The 19841-nt window shown below is 41.9% G+C and overlaps 1 protein-coding gene across 1 annotated transcript in view; it reads left to right on the forward strand.

Annotated features, from left to right (window-relative positions):
- The window catches only part of LRP1 (LDL receptor related protein 1), a 475004-nt gene that overhangs the window by 279203 nt on the left and 175960 nt on the right, over positions 1-19841 (forward strand). The window contains 4 exon segments of the mRNA XM_077483570.1: positions 1707-1874; positions 3443-3625; positions 4166-4366; positions 11101-11346. Coding sequence (XP_077339696.1) covers positions 1707-1874; positions 3443-3625; positions 4166-4366; positions 11101-11346 — 798 coding nt within the window.

Genomic DNA, 19841 nt, shown 5'->3' on the forward strand with positions numbered 1-19841 from the left:
TGAATCCCCCCTTGGACTACTACATCTTCCAAATTATATTGGGGAGATTGTCTAATGATCGTTTCTGGCTTGACACCCTCCCACAAGGCCAAAAACAGTTGTATTTATCTGTTTATTATACATCCATGCTTCCCAAAAAGAGCATAAACTGCAAGTGGTACATGTTCTACCAGGTGGGACACTGTGGGGCACAGAATGTTTGTGCAGGACTGCCTTGTGGAAAGATTTGCGTTAGTGCTAGTTACCAGTGGAAGATACCACATGGAACATGCTGAAACAGTTGGTATGTGCTTCTGAGTATTACACAATAAAGGCTGTGATAGTGGTTAGCACGTAAAAAAAAGTTTGGAAACCACAATCTAGCGGTAATTCATTTTCGGGGACAGGAGGATGAGACCCAACAACATGCAAAGGCTTTAGAATGTTCATATCATCTGGGCAGCATCCCATCTCTTGTGTTTCCTACATGTGAAGCCAGCAATTTCTCAAACTGAGATATCAGCTTTGAGTGTGCTTGGCTTGGGATTAAGCTTAGGTATCTGCTTCCTACTGACATGGACAGTGCCAGCTGTATCCAATGATTAAAGTTTCAGTGGGGCATTGCTAAGCAAGAGAATGGTCACCAGTCCTAAAGGGAACTGGTTCCCAATTGTCTATTTAAAGTACATTTTTATTAGTATAGTGTTATAAGGGTGGGGGAAAATTGCCATTAAATTTGTGCATTTTGACTTCTTAGTTCATTTCTTCCTCAAATTCTTTGCAGAGTTCGTGTTTTAATGCATGTTCTGTCCTGTATGTTATTAAGTTTTAGTAGTTCTGTTATTCTACACTAGAAATTGGGTTTTTTATTAAAGGTTATTTCAAGCAAAAAAAAAATATTTTGTGTTTTGGGTGGAGTAGGCAAAGAATTGGATCTGTGTCTGGTATTTACTAGTATTCAAGTCACCATTGTGGGGGGATTTCCTTTCATGTCCTGTCCTGGTTAACACAGCCAATTGAGCAGGAAGTGAGGGAAAATCCTCTTTACAGGAATAGAGGATGGAGTAAAAACCTGGCAGTGGTTCCAACGCTTCTCTATTCTAGCCATTAAAAAGTCAGTATTTTCTGATATCCATGCTTTTTCATGCTTTGCTTTTACTGTTCAGGGTGCAGTTTAAACTATACTGACGTTTTTAGCTCTGCTATTTTTGGTTTTGCCAAGAAGTGCCTTTGGCCATGTCCATCACTCAGTGTTTCTTGTTAGTCACAATAATTCATTGGCCCATTAATTTTTCCTCTGGTATTCTCTTTATTTCCAAACAGTTGTAAATAAAGGGAGCAGCTTGAGTTGGAACCCCTAGAGGAACTTTGTGGTACTGTATCTAAAATGGACAGGAGCTTTAATTTAAGCAGAACCCCATTACTGTCAATTCAAAACAAAGTTGGTGGTTTAGCGAAAAGTCTTTCTTCATATCATCTCACTATAAATATGGTTTATTTATTTTACTATAAGTATTTTATCTTTCGCAGAAAGCTTTCTTTACAATCGGGTACATTGTAAGAATGATTTAAAATGGTATTCCTTCATTAAAACATTAGTGCTTCCTATGCTTATGAGTGCTTTGCAACATTTTGGATTTGTAATCGGCTTGCTTGCTTTGTTTTACTCTTACCTGAAGTATTGCTTGGTTGTCTTTTTTTATCTAACAATTGATATTCACCTTCAGACAATGACTGCGGAGACAACAGTGACGAGGATGGCTGCAGTCACTCTTGTTCTAGCACCCAGTTCAAATGCAACAGCGGCCGTTGCATCCCAGAACACTGGACATGTGATGGAGACAATGATTGTGGGGACTATAGTGATGAGACCCATGCCAACTGCACCAATCAAGGTGAGAAACAACGATCTATAATATGTCTATACAGCCTATATATTTTTCCATTGTGTGTGTTTGTGTATGTTAGTACTGTATTTATGTTGTGGTGTCTAACATTAACCATGCCATTCTTGCTAGCTTGCCCAACAGTACCTTTTATATAGATGTTTTTGTAAAATTTGTGTTGCTTTTTTTTTTCTTATGAAATAACTCCATTCCTAATTGGAATTCCTAAATAGCATCTGTGATAACTAAAATTGGAAGTCAGCTTTTTGCTTTAAAGTGCTTCTAAAGGCTCAAGGTTTTTACCTTAAAGTGTTGGTAAAAGTTCGAGTTTTTCTTTTTTTAAATAACAAACATGTCATACTTACCTCCACTGTGCAGTTTGTTTTGCAAAGAGTGGCCCCGAACATCCTCTTCTTGGGTCCCCCGTTGGCGCTGGTAGCTCCTCCCTGCGTCATAACCCCCTAGGAGAAGCGCTCTCCCGGGGGGTTACCTTGGGGGCACACTCCCGAGTCCAGCATTTGCATCCATAGACACAGAATGCTGGACTCAGCCCTGGCACGCGTCATTGGATTTGATTGACAGCAGCGAGAGCCAACGGCTGTCAGGTGTCAAGAGCCGAGAACCTCGGCAGAGGAAAAGCATGTCTCCACTGTGGGAAATTCCAGGGCTCAGGTAATTAAAATGAGGGGATGGGGGGGGTCACTGCCAGGTGTTTTTTCACGTTAATGCATAGGATGCATTAAGATAAAAAAACACGAGGGTTTACAACCCCTTTAAGGCTTCATGTACACTTGCTTACATTTACCTTTATAGCAAAACTGCCGCATGATTTTGCCACGTTTTCCCGCAGCCATTGGTCAAAACTGTGCTATCTGGAACACAATTCTTCCACGTTCCAGAGAGGGAGGTTGAAGCTCATGGGCTCATGATGGGCAGAATGGCCGAATTTGATAGACACAGTGAGGCTGCAATTGAAGTTTTTTTTTTTAAAGTATTTTTCAGAATTTTTCAGTTTGTTTGCGCCCCCACCCCCCCCCCCCCCCCCCAAAAAAAAAATTTGATCACCAGCCACCACTGATCGCTCGGTTCTCAGAGCTCTGTGAGCACAGAGCTGGTGACTCCATGGTCTTGATGACACCCAAGCCTGGACTGACTCTGTGACTTCAGCAGAGAGCTGACTTCAGTCCGCTCTCTGCTGAAACTGGAGTTTCACAGGAGTGAAAAACGAACTGCACTCCTGTGATCCACAGGAAAAGTACAGCCATACAAGCTTTGGTTGTACTTCTTGTTTAAGATTTTGTCACTGAACAGGTGGATTTTCTATTTTACAACTACTTTTTGGCCACTGATGGCAATGCATTTGTGGTAGGACTGTATAAATCACAGGACAGGATAGACAACAATATAAATCCTTGGTAAGTAAAATAGCCCCATATATGTATTTTGTCTGTGTAGCTGTTTGTCAAAATGTCAGCTTTAATGTTATTTGCACTTTTGTTCATTTAATCTTGTTACGTACATGTGTCTTTATCCTGTATTTCGACAAATTTGAATTCCATCTTTTTCCATGTGAACAGCAACTCGTCCACCTGGTGGTTGTCATACTGATGAGTTCCAGTGTCGTCTGGATGGGCTGTGCATTCCTAGCCGCTGGCGTTGTGATGGAGATACAGATTGCATGGATACCAGCGATGAGAAGAACTGTGATGGTGTGACACATGCATGTGACCCAAATGTCAAGTTTGGCTGCAAGGACTCTGGTGAGGAGAGTTGCATAGGGTGCAAGGAATCCCAATGTGTTACTAACAGTATTTTGTAGTACCGTTTGCTCTGGAACAATTAATACCTAATGTATTTTGGCAATATTCCAGCCCTTCAGGGACATCATGGGAAAAGCACATACATGTTGAATTCTAGTTGTGATTTAACTAATGTGATTTGTTTTTCTCTACAGTGCCTATTCCAAGACAAGCCATAGACTATTTAGGAAATGATAAGTTATATTTTTTAAATGGACAGGTTTTTTTTTTAAAGCCATCGTGTAAATCACAGTGGCATGGCCAGTAATCAGTGACTGCAAAAAAAATCAGCTTATAGCCTACAGTAATCAGAAAAATAAGCTTGATTTCTGATTGGCTGTTATGAAATGCCACTGATTCTAAGTTATCCTATAAATAATATGTGTCTTCAGTTCACTGGCAGTATATATTTGGGCAACGTTAAATATTTATGTGGAATATAGGGGATCATTGACCATACTTTAATGGATGCAGTTAATATATATATCATTCTTTTTACAGCAAGGTGCATAAGTAAAGCTTGGGTGTGCGATGGTGATAATGATTGTGAGGACAACTCAGATGAAGAGAACTGTGACATGTTAGTGTGCAAACCTCCATCGCACACCTGTGCCAACAACACCTCCATATGTCTGCCTCCTGAGAAACTGTGTGATGGTCATGATGACTGTGGAGATGATTCTGATGAGGGAGAACTGTGTGGTAAGTGGGATAAGAACCCCCTTTTAATATTAATTTCCCAAATATTTTAATCCCATTAAAATGTTGGTTTTGGAAAATGGCTCCGATAAGCAGTGTCTTCATCTAAGGTAACATTTCAGAATAAAGCAATTCCTTATATATGAGCTGACCTGAATCAGAAAAAATGTCTACCCTCTGACCCAGTAGGAACTAGACATGTGCAGAGTAAAATATTTCGTTTCGGAATTTCGTTTTCGTCTGAAAACTTAATTTATTTAGTTACTCCCGAAATTCGTTTTTATTTATTTAGTTTTTCGTTCAAAAATTGCATTCGTCCGAAAATCCACATGAATCACGGTCGAATCTGTCTTTGAAGGCTTATGGTGTCTGTCGAATGTATAAAGAAGATTCGACGGAGCTAGTATATAGCATACTTTAGAACCCTATTAAAGTCTATGGGACTCCAACGTTCAAAATCTAAAGTGCTCATTTTAAAGGCTAATTTGCAAGTTACTGTCCTAAAAAGTGTTTGGGGACCTGGGTCCTGCCCCAGGGGACATGGATCAATGCAAAAAAAAGTTTTAAAAACGGCCGTTTTTTCGGGAGCAGTGATTTTAATAATGATTAAAGTGAAACAATAAAAGTGTAATATTCCTTTAAATTTCGTAGGGGGGGGTTGTCTATAGTATGCCTGTGAAGGGGCGCATGTTTCCCGTGCTTAGAATTGTCCCTGCACAAAGTGTCATTTATGCAGGAAAAAAAGTCCTTTAAAATCACTCGCAGCTATAATGAATTGTCGGCTCCCGTAATACAGAGAACACTCATTGAAAGTCATTGATAAAAAAATAAATAAATAAATAAAAAAAAAAGCGTGGGGGTCCCCCAAATTCAATTACCAGGCCCTTCAGGTCTGGTATGGATATTAAGGGGAACCCTGCCTCAAATTTAAGAAAAAATTTGACGTGGGGTTCCCCCTAAATATCCATAACCAGACCCTTCAGGTCTGGTATGGATATTAAGGGGAACCCCGCGTCAAATTTAAAAAAAAATTGACGTGGGGTTCCCCCTAAAAATCCATACCAGACCCTTTATCCGAGCACGCAACCTGGCAGGCCGCAGGAAAAGAGGGGGGGACGAGAGAGCGGCCCCCCCTCCCTCCTGAACCGTACCAGGCCACATGCCCTCAACATTGGGAGGATGCTTTGGGGGTCTGTGACCCCTCAAAGCACCTTGTCCCCATGTTGATGAGGACAAGGGCCTCATCCCCACAACCCTGGCCGGTGGTTGTGGAGGTCTGCGGGCGGGGGGCTTATCAGAATCTGGAAGCCCCCTTTAACAAGGGGACCCCCAGATCCCGGCCCCCCCCCCTGTTTGAAATGGTAAGGGGGTACAAAAGTACCCCTACCATTTCACAAAGAAAGTGTAAAAAATGTTTAAATAAAACAAACACACTTTTGAAAAATTCCTTTATTAAAAATAAAAAAATAAAAAAAAGATTCCAGCGGCGGTAATCCACTCTTGCTATCCATCGACGGACGGTCATATCTCCAGCGATGTCTAATATCATCCAGCGCAGCGCAGCATCCTTCTTCTGTCTCCGTGGAGGAGACACTACAGACATTCCGGCGGCTGACGTTTGTTATATACGGAGGGCGGGGCCACCCGTCACCTGACCCCGCCCCCCTCTGACGCAAGGGGAAACCCGGGGTTCCCCGTGACGTAGGGGTGACCCCGCCCCCCTCTGATGTAACGGAAACCTGCCTGTGTTACATCAGAGGGGTGCGGGTCACCCCTACGTCACGGGGAACCCCGGGTTTCCCCTTGCGTCAGAGGGGGGCGGGGTCAGGTGACGGGTGGCCCCGCCCTCCGTATATAACAAACGTCAGCCGCCGGAATGCCTGTAGTGTCTCCTCCACGGAGACAGAAGAAGGATGCTGCGCTGCGCTGGATGAGATGAGACATCGCTGGAGAGATGACCGTCCGTCGATGGATAGCAAGAGTGGATTACCGCCGCTGGAATCTTTTTTTTATTTTTTTATTTTTAATAAAGGAATTTTTCAAAAGTGTGTTTGTTTTATTTAAACATTTTTTACACTTTCTTTGTGAAATGGTAGGGGTACTTTTGTACCCCCTTACCATTTCAAACAGGGGGGGGGCCGGGATCTGGGGGTCCCCTTGTTAAAGGGGGCTTCCAGATTCTGATAAGCCCCCCGCCCGCAGACCTCCACAACCACCGGCCAGGGTTGTGGGGATGAGGCCCTTGTCTTCATCAACATGGGGACAAGGTGCTTTGAGGGGTCACAGACCCCCAAAGCATCCTCCCAATGTTGAGGGCATGTGGCCTGGTACGGTTCAGGAGGGAGGGGGGGCCGCTCTCTCGTCCCCCCCTCTTTTCCTGCGGCCTGCCAGGTTGCGTGCTCGGATAAAGGGTCTGGTATGGATTTTTAGGGGGAACCCCACGTCAATTTTTTTTTAAATTTGACGCGGGGTTCCCCTTAATATCCATACCAGACCTGAAGGGTCTGGTTATGGATATTTAGGGGGAACCCCACGTCAAATTTTTTCTTAAATTTGAGGCAGGGTTCCCCTTAATATCCATACCAGACCTGAAGGGCCTGGTAATTGAATTTGGGGGACCCCCACGCTTTTTTATTTATTTATTTATTTTTTTATCAATGACTTTCAATGAGTGTTCTCTGTATTACGGGAGCCGACAATTCATTATAGCTGCGAGTGATTTTAAAGGACTTTTTTTCCTGCATAAATGACACTTTGTGCAGGGACAATTCTAAGCACGGGAAACATGCGCCCCTTCACAGGCATACTATAGACAACCCCCCCCTACGAAATTTAAAGGAATATTACACTTTTATTGTTTCACTTTAATCATTATTAAAATCACTGCTCCCGAAAAAACGGCCGTTTTTAAAACTTTTTTTTGCATTGATACATGTCCCCTGGGGCAGGACCCGGGTCCCCAAACACTTTTTAGGACAGTATCTTGCAGAATCTTTTCTCTCTGTCAAATCTTTTTTCTCTGTCGAATATTTTCTCTATATAATCTTGGACTAATAGAGGTAAGGTTAGGCACATTCGAACACAGGTTCTATAGACACGTTGTCAGAGTCACGTCGAATCTCCTATTCTATATCGAACTGTTGTAACAATGAAAACGAAAATAAAGCATTTATTTATGTCGGATCTTTCGTTTTTCGGATTTTGTGCTTTCGTTATCGTTTGGCAAAACGAAAACGAAAATAGCTGAAATTCGGACGAAAATGCATTCGGACGAAAACGAATGCACATGTCTAGTAGGAACTTCTGTCCAGCCTTTGACACTCTATGCAGTCAGCTAATAGAATATTGTGGATAAATAACATCAGTTCCTGGTCTTTATTATAAATTCTGCTGGTAAATTACTTGTAGAGCTGAGGATAATGTTCAGTATCTTGGTGAATATTTTCTATTTGCTTTGCATATAGTGAGTTACTAAACAGTTGTAACCTTGCAAGGAAGGTATAGTTCTTTTCAATTAGGTTTTTGTCATCATGGTGGGAAATTTCAAACCTGTGCCTTCTGCTGCTGTTGCCACTGTATCGCTTGGCATCAGAAGTTGGTGAGTTAAAGTACTCATTCTAAGAATGGAGGTTTTACACAGATAGTGTACCCATATAAAAAGATAAGGGATCCAAAGGATATCCTTAGTTTATGGAGCAATGCATTCTCAACAAGTTTCTATAAGCCAAAAACCCAGTCAATTGAACATTTCACTCATTTGTATTAACAAGGACCTAATCTGTGGAAACTGCCCAAAATGGCATACAGAGGGAAAACGACTATTACCTGTTCTGCATGTACTCATTGGCTGATCTTTTACTGATTACTAGCTTACTTTGCTTTGTTCTGCACTGTCTCTGCAAATCTTTAATTTGTAAGTTGAGATCTACTTTAACCACTTAAGCCCCGGACCATTTTGCTGGCTTAAGACCAGACCACTTTTTGCGATTCGGCACTGTGTCGCTTTAACTGACAATTGCGCGGTCGTGCGACGTGGTTCCCAAACAAAATTGACGTCCTTTTTTTTTTCCCCCCCCCACAAATAGAGGTTTCTTTTGATGGTATTTGATCACCCCTGCGGTCTTTATTTTTTGTGCTATAAAGAAAAATCGAGCCACAGTTTTGAAAAAAATGCATTATTTTTTACTTTTTGTTATAATACCCCCCCCCCCCCCCAAAAAAAAATATATAAAAAAACATTTTTTTCCCTCAGTTTAGTCCGATACGTATTCTTATACATGTTTTTGGTTAAAAAAAATCACAATAAGTCATTATTGATTGGTTTGTGCAAAAGTTAGAGCGTTTACAAAATAGGGGATAGTTTTATGGCATTTTTATTAATAATTTTTTTTCACTAGTAATGGTGTCGATCGGCGATTTTTATTGTGACTGCGCCATTATGGCGGACACATCGGACATTTTTGACACATTTTTGGGACCATTGTCATTTATACAGCAATCACTGCTATACAAATGCAGTGATTCCTGTGTAAATGACACTGGCAGTGAAGAAGTTAACCAGGGGGTGGCAGTGTAGGGGTTAAGTGTTCCTAGGGGTGTGTTACTAACTGTTGGGGGCTCTTTTAGTGAACACTAATCTCTGCTCCAATCACATGGAGCAGAGATCAGCGTCACTTGTTGCTAGGCAGAACTGGGAGATGCTGTTTACAATGGCATCTCCTAGTTCAGCCGCCCTGTGAGACGATCGCGGGTATGCCCGCGGCGATCGAGTCCGCGGAACCCGTGACTGAACTCACGGGGTCTCGACCGTCACGCGACAGGTACGCTCATTTGCCTGCCCGTGCCATTCGGCGCACGCCGATGTACGTTGGCAGGTCGGGAAGTGGTTAAGGATGCTTTGTAAAACATTTTATATACTGCACCTTGTTGAGAAGGTTTTTTTGAAACTCATTATTGATTGGTTTGTGCAAAAGTTAGAACGTTTACAAAATAGGGGATAGTTTTATGGCATTTTTATTAATAATTTTTTTTCACTAGTAATGGTGTCGATCAGCGATTTTTATTGTGACTGCGCCATTATGGCGTACACATCGGACATTTTTGACACATTTTTGGGACCATTGTCATTTATACAGCAATCACTGCTATACAAATGCAGTGATTTCTGTGTAAATGACACTGGCAGTGAAGAAGTTAACCAGGGGGTGGCAGTGTAGGGGTTAAGTGTTCCTAGGGGCCTGTTACTAACTGTTGGGGGCTCTTTTAGTGAACACTAATCTCTGCTCCAATCACATGGAGCAGAGATCAGCATCACTTGTTGCTAGGCACAACTGGGAGATGCTGTTTACAATGGCATCTCCTAGTTCAGCCGCCCCGTGAGACGATCACGGGTATGCCCGCGGCGATCGAGTCCGCGGGACCCATGACCGAACTCATGGGGTCTCGACCGTCACGCGACAGGTACGCCCATTTGCCTGCCCGTGCCATTCTGCCAACGTACATCGGCGTGCGCCGGTCGGGAAGTGGTTAAGGGTACTTTGTAAAACATTTTATATACTGCACCTTTGTTGAGAAGGTTTTTTGAAACTTTTCCTTCTCAAGATTTCAAGATCTAAACAAATGCAGTTGCAGAATAGTAACTTTCGGATGGGGATCGCCATGCATAAACCATTGGGTTAATTCTGCCTTCTTGTCAACTCTGAGATTATCACATGATACATAAACTTGCTATTAGTGATTTCCATATAGGAAGAGCACAGGCCTGTGTCTTTTTTTTTTTTTTTTTTTCCTTCCCATATTGCCTTTGCAAAAAGTTATTTAAATAGCTTAATTGCTTGCCTCCAAGCTTGTCATTGTACTATTAAAACATTCTGTCTATGAAAATGACAGTGTTATATGTCTGCACTTCACTGGCCTTGTATATTTATTTCGGATGTATATGCCACTTTCGGGATACTACTTAAAAGTCCAAATAAAAACATTGCCCATAGGTATATAGAAGGTGAATGTAGCCATAAGAAAAATACTTTCAACAAAATCACAGCAAACGAAACAAATTTTTTGTGTATCTCAGCTTTAAAAACTGATAGGGCGAGAAAATGAGAAAGGGGTCTGAAACCTGCTTTGTTTTATTTTTATTTAATTTGTAAAGCACTGTGCAAATTGATGGATCCATATAAATGCTGTAAATAATAATAAATACGGTAATAACAATCATTTGGAAGCGAATTGAAATTTAAAAGCAGTTTACATATTCTACCAGTGACCGCTTTTTCTCATTTTGTTCAAATCCGGTTGTGATCTATATGCTATCTGTATGCTCTCACCATGTTTGCTTGTGGTTTCTGTCAGGTGCTCTCGTATCCTCACACAATTCAAAGACATAGTAGTAGGTGATTAGCTTCTTCTCAAACTGTGTGATAGGGAGCGTGGTGGGGATATTGAATTACAAGCTCATTTGAGGCACAGAGACTGAATGGATCTATAAACTCCATTGGGTACTTTATGATAAATCAGCACTTTGGTATAAATACGGCAAATAAAATCATTAAATTAATTATTTCATGCTTTTTCTAGGTAGTGGGAAGATTAGGATTTTTTTAATTATAAACCCTTTCTCAGATTTGTTATTTACTCGCTAGGAAATATTTTGAAGTAATTTTATTATTTGTATATATATTTACATGATATATCCTTGTTTCACTTTGTGCACCTGTTGTCTTTTATGTTCTGTACAGATCAGTGTTCACTGAACAATGGTGGATGCAGCCACAACTGCACAGTTGCCCCTGGGGAAGGGATTGTATGCTCCTGCCCACTAGGCATGGAAACAGGTCCTGACAACAAGACCTGCCAGATCCATAACTATTGCCCTAAACATATTGGTTGCAGCCAGAAGTGTGAGCAGGAGAAGTTTATAGTGACGTGCTCCTGCTATGATGGCTGGGTTTTGGATCCAGACCACGACACCTGCAAAAGTTTAGGTGAGTACACAACATATTTGTATCTATGCAAAATGATTCAACTGCTGCTAGGACATTTTTTCATTCTCACCGTTTACTGACCAGTATATATCCTCTAACACCATCATACAACTCGGGAAGAAATAATACAGTTTTGCAAAAAGTTATTTTTACTACATTATCTATCAAATTGTACTTCATGGTGATTCTTATTTTCGGTTCAAATTTTTTATTGTGTAGAAACATAAGAATAAAGGTTACAGTCAGACATATTCAAGACTGAAGATACAGCGCATGACATCAGTTTAACAGGGATATAAATCAAAAACATAAACAAAGAAAGCATAACTTATTACCGGTAGTCACAAAGTATACATAATAGAGGATATTACGTTAGCTCTCTTCAAGTTAGAACAAGGGGAATAATGAATACTGCTGAGTAAGAACTGGTATTGGGGGGAAATCCCCCACCAAATTGCACCATAAACAGCAAAACTACTATGACGGTATATAAGAAAACATAAGAACAGTAAATTCGTCAGTACATAGGCCTTGTTCATGGGACAAGAAGCACAAATAAATTGTATGTAGCCATGAGCTAAGGAAAAGAAAAAGAAAATAGAAAAAGAGGGGGAGACAGAGTGGGAAGAAGAAAGATAGCATGTAAAGGGGGGACAGAGTGGAAGTGGGGGGAAAAGGGGGGGGGGAGGGAGGTGGTCGGTGTCGGTAGGAGCGCCCGGGACCCCGGACAGCCATCAAATCAAATAGTTAGAGTGTGAACTCAGTTCATGGTTCAAGAAGGGTTGAATCAAAGTCTTGGGGGAGAAAGTTATCCACCCATGGGGCCCAAATTCGCGAGTGGCGGGGGACACGGTCCAGCAACGTCGCTTCGATCTTGCTATGGATCATGGCACGAGTCACTCTAGGTTTAGTTTCAGTGATATGAAGGTTCTGGGTTTTCCAAGCTTTAGCTATAGTCTGTTTTGCAGCCGTAGTCAACTGGAGGAGAAGGCGGCATTGCGATTTGTTATAATCTTCCGGGATATGATTTAGGAGCGCTATGACTGGGTCGGGGGCCAGGGTATCATGTAACAATGTTGATGCAATTTGGAAAACTGCCAGCCAGAAGCGCTGTACCGGGCATGTCCATCATATATGAGCATGTGTACCCCTTTCCCCACAGCCTCGGAAACATACAGGAGAGTAATTTGGTAGGAATTTAGAGATCCTAACTGGGACCAGATACCACCTCATGAGCACTTTATAATTAGCTTCTAGGGCTACTATGTTTTGAGTAGATGATTTAGTCATAGCCCACACATGGGACCAGTTTTCCATATCAAAGGTCAGGTGTAGGTCCTTGGACCACTGCGCAGCATAGGAGGGAAGGGTAGTAGTGGAGTTGTTTAGGTGGGCATAGATAGCTGAGATAGTACCTGGGGCATGAGGGTCCGAGGAGCAAGTTTTCTCGAAAAAAGACATATCGGTGAGAGAGGTAGCGGATCCAATTATTGATTGAACGAAGTGGGCTATTTGGAGGTATCGGAAGGCTTCAGTGGGAGGGTAAGCCATTTTGGGTCTGAAGGGCTGAGAAAGATCTAAGAGAGGTACTAGTAACAAGATCAAGTATCCTGTAGAGACCAGCTTGGGACCATAGAATAAATGACCCAGGCTCCGTCATAGCTGGGTAAAAGCGGGGGTGGCCAAAGAAAGAGAGTAAGGGGGTATGCCGAGAGGCCAGCCCAAAAGGGCCACGCAATCTGTCCCAAATTTTTAGAGAGTGCTTCGTGACAGGATTAGTTATAGGGCCACGTGCTGAAGGTGGGAGCCATAATATGTTATGTATCAGTAAATGAAATACCTCTATCGCTTCCAAACTGACCCATAGGGGGATTTCCGTAGTAGCATGAAACAGGGTCACCTGAGCCAACTGGGCAGCTTGATAATATCGAGCAAAGTTAGGTATACCAAGACCTCCCCTACTTCTATCCCGAAGAAGGACAGATCTCGGAACCCAGGGTTTGGTTGAGCCCCAAATGTACCTGAATACTCAAGACTGTATAATACGGTGGAAGTAGGATGGGACTGGGATGGGGAGAACCCTATAAAGGTAGAGAAGTTTAGGCAGTAGAGTCATCTTAACGGCCGCAATTCTACCTATCCAGGAGACACAGAGGGGTTTCCAGGTTTCTAACAAAGAGGTAAGATGCGATAACATGGGGATATAGTTAGCACGAAAAAGTGAGGAAGGATCTCCAGTCAATTTAATTCCCAAGTATGTGAGTGTAGTAGTGGACCAAGGAAAGGGGAAGTTACTTTGTACATGTGCCAATTCCGAGGGAGAGAGGGATACATTTAGAGCTTTAGATTTCTGTTGGTTTACTTCTAGGCCCGAGATGATTGCAAATTTATCTAGAATAGAAATAAGATTCGGGAGGGTTGTACGGGGGGAGGTCACGAAAAGGAGAGCGTCATCGGCAAATAAACATATTTTGTGAGAGGTGGATGCTACTTCGAGTCCTTTTATATCAGGAGAGCTTCTGATTAGGGCAGCGAGAGGTTCAATAGTCAAAGCAAAAATAAGGGGGGAAAGGGGGCAGCCCTGTCTTGTTCCTCTTTCTATGGGAAAAGCATCTGAGCGGAAACCCGAATATTTAATATAGGCTTGTGGTTGATTGTAAAGAGCATTCACCCATTGAAGAAAATGAGGGCCGAACCCGCAACGTTTGAGAATATAGTCTAGGTAGGGCCAGGAGACCGTGTCAAATGCTTTTCTTTTATCAAGAGATAACAGGTGCATCGGAATTTTACGGGTCTTAGCTAATTGTTGGAGTAAAATTACCCGTCTAACATTATCACTAGCCTGGCGTCGAGGCATAAAGCCTACCTGGTCCTTATTGACCAATTTACCAATTATCGGGTTAAGGCGAAAGGCTAAGATTTTGGCTAAGATTTTGGCTAGGATTTTAATGTCTAGGTTCAGCAAGGAAATAGGTCGAAAGTTAGACCATAGGGAGTTATCAGTGTTAGGTTTGGCAATCATGGCTATTATAGCTGTTAGGGTATCGCGACCAAACGTCCGATTCAGCAAAAGGGCATTAAAGGATCTACAAAGGAGAGGGGTCAAGATGGGGGCAAACTTTTTATAATATGTTGCAGAGAGCCCATCTGGGCCAGGTCTCTTATGCGGTTTAAGGGTCTTGATAGCTGCAAGTATTTCTTCTGTTGTAATGGGCGCTTCCAGGGATTCCCTATCAGAGTCAGTCATAGATGGCAAGGAGAGATCTTGAAATAGTTGGTCAGCCATCGGGTGGGAGAAATTAGATTTAGCTTTATATAGGGTTTCAAGGCGACCACGAAATTCCCGGAGTACTTTAACGGGGTTGCTCGTGTAAGTGTTCTTACCTATTTTAAGTCTAATGGGAGCTTGGGCTCTATCAGGGCGTCTAAGGCGCATAGCCAATAGTGTATCCGGCTTATTAGCTTTCATATAGAGAGTATGATTGGATCTACGGATAGCCTTGTCAGCCGACTCAGCCAGCAGCAGATCCAACTCAACTCTGGATTTTTCCATCATTAATCGGTTTTGATCCGTTGGGGAGGACTGGAACCGTAAAAAGTCTTGATGAAATTTCTGCTCCAACCCAGCCAGGCGGAGTGTTTTAATTTTCTTAAGATGTGTGGATACTGAGATACAGGTGCCTCTAATTACTGGCTTATGTGCTTCCCAAAGTAAAGTAGGAGAAATTTCAGGGGTAGAATTATTTTTTATATAATCTCTAAGGGCAACTTGTATATCTAGAAGGAAAGACTGGTTGGTGAGATGAGCTTCGTTAATGCACCATGAGCGATCTCGGGATTGTGGGATCAGAGAGGATATAGAAGTTATTACTGCGCAGTGGTCCGACCACGATATAGGGTGAATAGAGGAATCAATCAGAATTGGGGATGAAGCAACTGACAGGAAGATATGGTCAATTCTGGAGAAGGATTTATGAGGGTAGGAATAAAAAGTGTAATTTTTCTTAGACGGGTGACATTCACGCCAAGTGTCAAGTAGGGAGGCTTGTTGTAGTAGTTTCCGAAACCGTAAGGACAGAGTGTACTGTTCAGGAGCATATGGGGATTTATCCAGATGTGGTTGCAGAACTAAATTGGAATCCCCACACAGAAGCAGAGTGCCCTTACAGTGAGTCCGTAAGACCTGGAGCAGATGTGAAAAAAAGGGGATGGGGTTGTTATTGGGGGCATAATAGGAGACCAAAGTAGTTTCTACATCCTGAAGTAGGCCCACTAGAATAATGTATCGCCCCTCGGGGTCTTTAATTTCCGTGAGTACTGAAAAGGGGAGGGTATGATGGATAGCTATCAGTACACCACGCTGTTTCGTGGCTGCGGATGCGGTGAAAACCTGGGGATATCGGGAGTTAAAATATTTTGGGGTTGCGTTAGAGGAAAAATGGGTTTCCTGAAGGGCTACTATGCCAGCCTTCAGGGACACAAAAGTCTTGAAGGCCTTGACCCGTTTGTTAGGGGAGTTTAATCCCTTAACATTTAGCGAAACAATGTTTATGGGGGACATCGGGAGGGTATTTAAAAGACATTAAAGGGCGTCTTCGGAGCCCGTCGTCCCACCGACACACGACCAAGGGGGAAGGAAGGGAAGGAGGGAAAAAGAATAGAGATAGAGAAACGAGATTTGTAAGGCAAAGACACGGAAAACTCGTGGTAGGGAAAACAGAAATCTGTTGCCCGACCAAATAGTGTGCAGACTCCCCAGCCGGCCAGCCAACCGGAGGGTCTGCATACCTTACTAGGGGGAAGCAATGACAGTTCCCCGCCACAAACGGAATCTATTGAAAACATATCCAAGAAGTCTTTAAACAGTAATGAAATATCACATTAGGAGAGCCATTGGTAATAAACTATGAACAATAGCGTGATTAGTTAAGCACTCCTACAGACAGATTTACTGTGAGTGCAAAAGTAATCGCATGCAAAGTAAAGGAGCAGGTTATTTAGATCTCATAACAGTGCTCGTATAACAGAAACAGCACAAAATTTGGCTAACAACAGCACACAAAAAAGTATATATAGAAGAAAAAAAACAGTAATAATAAAAGAAAAGAAAAGTTCAGGAGTAACAGGGTTCGAGCCTGTGCAACCCTAGAGGGTGATAGGAGACTGCATGGACCCCCCCCAAAACATACAAAGAAAAGGGGGAAAACCCAACACGGTGATTCTGATTTTCAAAATAACCTTGTCATTATTTTCAGAGCTTATTTTTTCTCTGTTTAAAATTCAAATTATGGATGCACCTATAGCAAAATAATTTAGTTTGATGTTTTATTTTGATTTTTTAATTGCTCCACATATGTTATTTCCAATACAGGCTGTACTTGCATTCCTTGAAGATAATTTGGTGAGATTCTAGAACTATATACTTCAAAAGGAATGCTTCTTATGTGCGTTTTTTTTTTTACAAACGGTAAAAAAAAAAAAAAATGTACATTTTGGCAATTGCATTGTAAAAATATATTTGTGTCTTCATATCTTCAATAACATAGCGACATCTGAACCACTAAGTATGTCATTCGTGTGACAACTACTTAGTCCTTCTCTTGCAAAGCCCCATCCATTTCCCTTTTATTTTGGCTGCAGTACTTAATGTATTATTGATTCTGCTGAAGGCTATTCAGGCTCCCTCTGAGTATTGCCCCTTTTCCCATTTCCCTGGTCCATTGAAGCATGAAAGAAATAAAGAATATACCAAAAAACGTAATTTTCTATCACCTTCTACACAAAGCTCAAGTATCCGCAATAGCTACAAGAAAGTGTAACATAAACCTCTAAATGGGGCTAAGATTGCTTCCTCAAAATGTAGAAAAGGGCAAACTGATTAAAATGAGATGTTTGTTGTTCTATACTTACCAGGTGTTGGATTTGAAAAGTAAATGTAATAATGTTACTATAAGAGTAAGAAAAAGCACGATGGAAGCAAAAATAGTACATGAAAATTAAAGGAGATTACTGGTGTTCAGCTGTACAAACTGTGTAATGGCGAGAAAGCAGGCCACTACTGGCCAGTGAATTTAAAATCAGTAGCAGTAAAATGAATGGAATTACTCCTAAAAAGAAGAATCAGTAATTTTTAAAAGACCGACTATAATTATTATTTTTTTTTTTTTTTTAAACTATATCACAAATGTTTTGGACCAAGGTGGTACTGTGGGCAAAATTTATCTTGATTCACCAAAGCATTTAACACAGTTCCACATAATGATCTTATAAACAGTTGCATGCCTATACAATCAGTAAAGCAAATAGAACTTGATGTTTCAATCCCTATGGTGAGTTGGCACTCTTTATGTTGGAATTGAGGTGGTATGTAATCTGTATCATTAGGTGCTCACTTTCTGTCTTTGATATTTTGTTGATAAACTCACAAAAATAGTAGATGGCTGGTCAAAGTTTGGGGCTTAGATACTAATTTCGAATCAAGGGAAAATACAAAATATATTGAAGTCAAAAGCATTGCTGAGGGTCCTCAGGCTAGCAAAGGTGACTGGACAGTAGCAGAAGTCATTACATAATCTGAAATAATATACTATGTACTGAACAGAGACTAACATTTCTATCACAAGTGGGTGTCAAATTTTCACCCTAAGGCAGGGCTCAACAAATCACAGGCACCAGGGCACCAGGTCACCATGGCGACAATAAATTGTGTCCTGGTGCCTGGGCTGCCACCTAAATGCTTCCACACACCCCCTGCATGCCCCCCTGCTATGTATCTCGGGCTCCGCTTGCCCATCTGTGGACCTGGCATAGTGGGTGCCGCCAGGTAGAGAGGAGGTAGGAGAGCAGACACACATCCGTTCTCCTCCCCTTCTTGTTGCAGACTTGGAAGTGACATGTATGACCACTTCTGAGTCCCCGTTGACAGATTCCCCAGCCATTAAGGCTGGGAAAAAATGTATTGCAGTGTGATGTGCATTGCATTACATTCAGGGGAGCACAGCAGAGTCTCATTAAAGAGAACCTGTCACCAAAAAAATAATTCCGTACACTTGAAAATGTTGATTGCGGTACACATGTAACATTGCCACACGCCGGAATGAGAGCAATATTTTTATTTGTGAAGAAGTTTGTTGCCATTTCACAGGTGCACGCAAATTTGGTAATTTATTGTGTTTTTGTGCCCCCTCAAATTAACTTTAATGTGTTTTTTGTGTTTCCTAGACACAACTGACACTATTTTATTCTTTAAGGTGTCTGCTTTCAGAAAATATATACTGTTTTGGGGGTTTTATGTAATATTATTTTTAAACGCGTGCAAAAAAAACCCTGCAAAAAGGTTAAAGGATAAGTTCACCTTATCCCATGTTCTACCGTTCTACCGCATACAGTATGTTGGGATTCACCTCTGTTCCAAAATTGATGTAAGCTCTCTTAGTACCTAGTTGTGTCAGGAGCTGTAAAATCTTTGAAAGGTACTTGCAGAACATTCTGTTATAAGGTGCCGTAGTAAGCCAAATGCTTGACAAAGGGTGCAAGCATAGTCTGCCCCACACCACTGCTTCATGTTCTGGGTTGTGGGTATGAGACCATAAATAACTCGGTATCTTCAGATGCAGAAGGGTAATTTTTCACTCTGTGCAGTTCAACAGGGCTTAAGCATTGTGGACATCCAAGCCACTGTTTCACGTATGCACAGTTTACTTTTTCCAGCTTTTCTACTTTACTGATGGAGATTTCATAAAGTGTAAGAGGTCACATGGGAAAGAGATTACTCTTAGTGCCGGTTCACACTACCGCGACTTGTCAGGCGACTTAGCCGCCTGACAAGTCGCGCTCCGTTCTGTACTACGGAACCGTTCTAATAGGAGCGACTCAAGTCGCTCCGACTTAGAAAAAGGTTCCTGTAGTATTTTCGGGGCGACTTCAGGCGACTTGCATTGACTTCTATACAGAAGTCATTTTGCAAGTCGCCGCTGAAATCGTGTGCAGGTCGCGTCTGTGAGACGCGCTGCAAGTCACGTCGCCCCTGTGTGAACCGGCACTTATATGTGAGTTGTGTTTCAAACAAAAAAAAAGCCCTTGCTGTCTAAATAGAGTATTAGAGCATTGTTTACAGTTTAGGCATAGACTTGACCTTTGGAAACCATGTGCTGAAGACTGAAACTCAAAGATAGAGTTGTTTGGTCCCAGTAACAGAAGATGGTTTCCGCAAACCCAAGGATTTCTGGGAAAGAACATCATAACAATTGCAAGGCATGGTAGTGGAAATGTTATGGTTTGGGGTCAGTTTTTCACTTCAAGGCCTGGGCAGTCACAGTCATCAAATCAACTATACAATCTGCATCACATCCCAGTGTGCTTATTGAGAATATGAATATCTGTAGAACCAGAAAAAATGTATCAGGAAAGACTGCAGGAACGTAATAAACAGTCTTGAGGAAATGGGGGACAAGTCTGAAACCTTTAAAGGAAGAGTACAGCCAAAGCTTGTTTGG

Source organism: Lithobates pipiens, unplaced genomic scaffold (assembly GCF_037356315.1).
Source record: "Lithobates pipiens isolate NorthernLeopardFrog02 unplaced genomic scaffold, aLitPip1_a1.2 Scaffold_16, whole genome shotgun sequence".
In the NCBI taxonomy this organism is placed as follows: domain Eukaryota; kingdom Metazoa; phylum Chordata; class Amphibia; order Anura; family Ranidae; genus Lithobates; species Lithobates pipiens.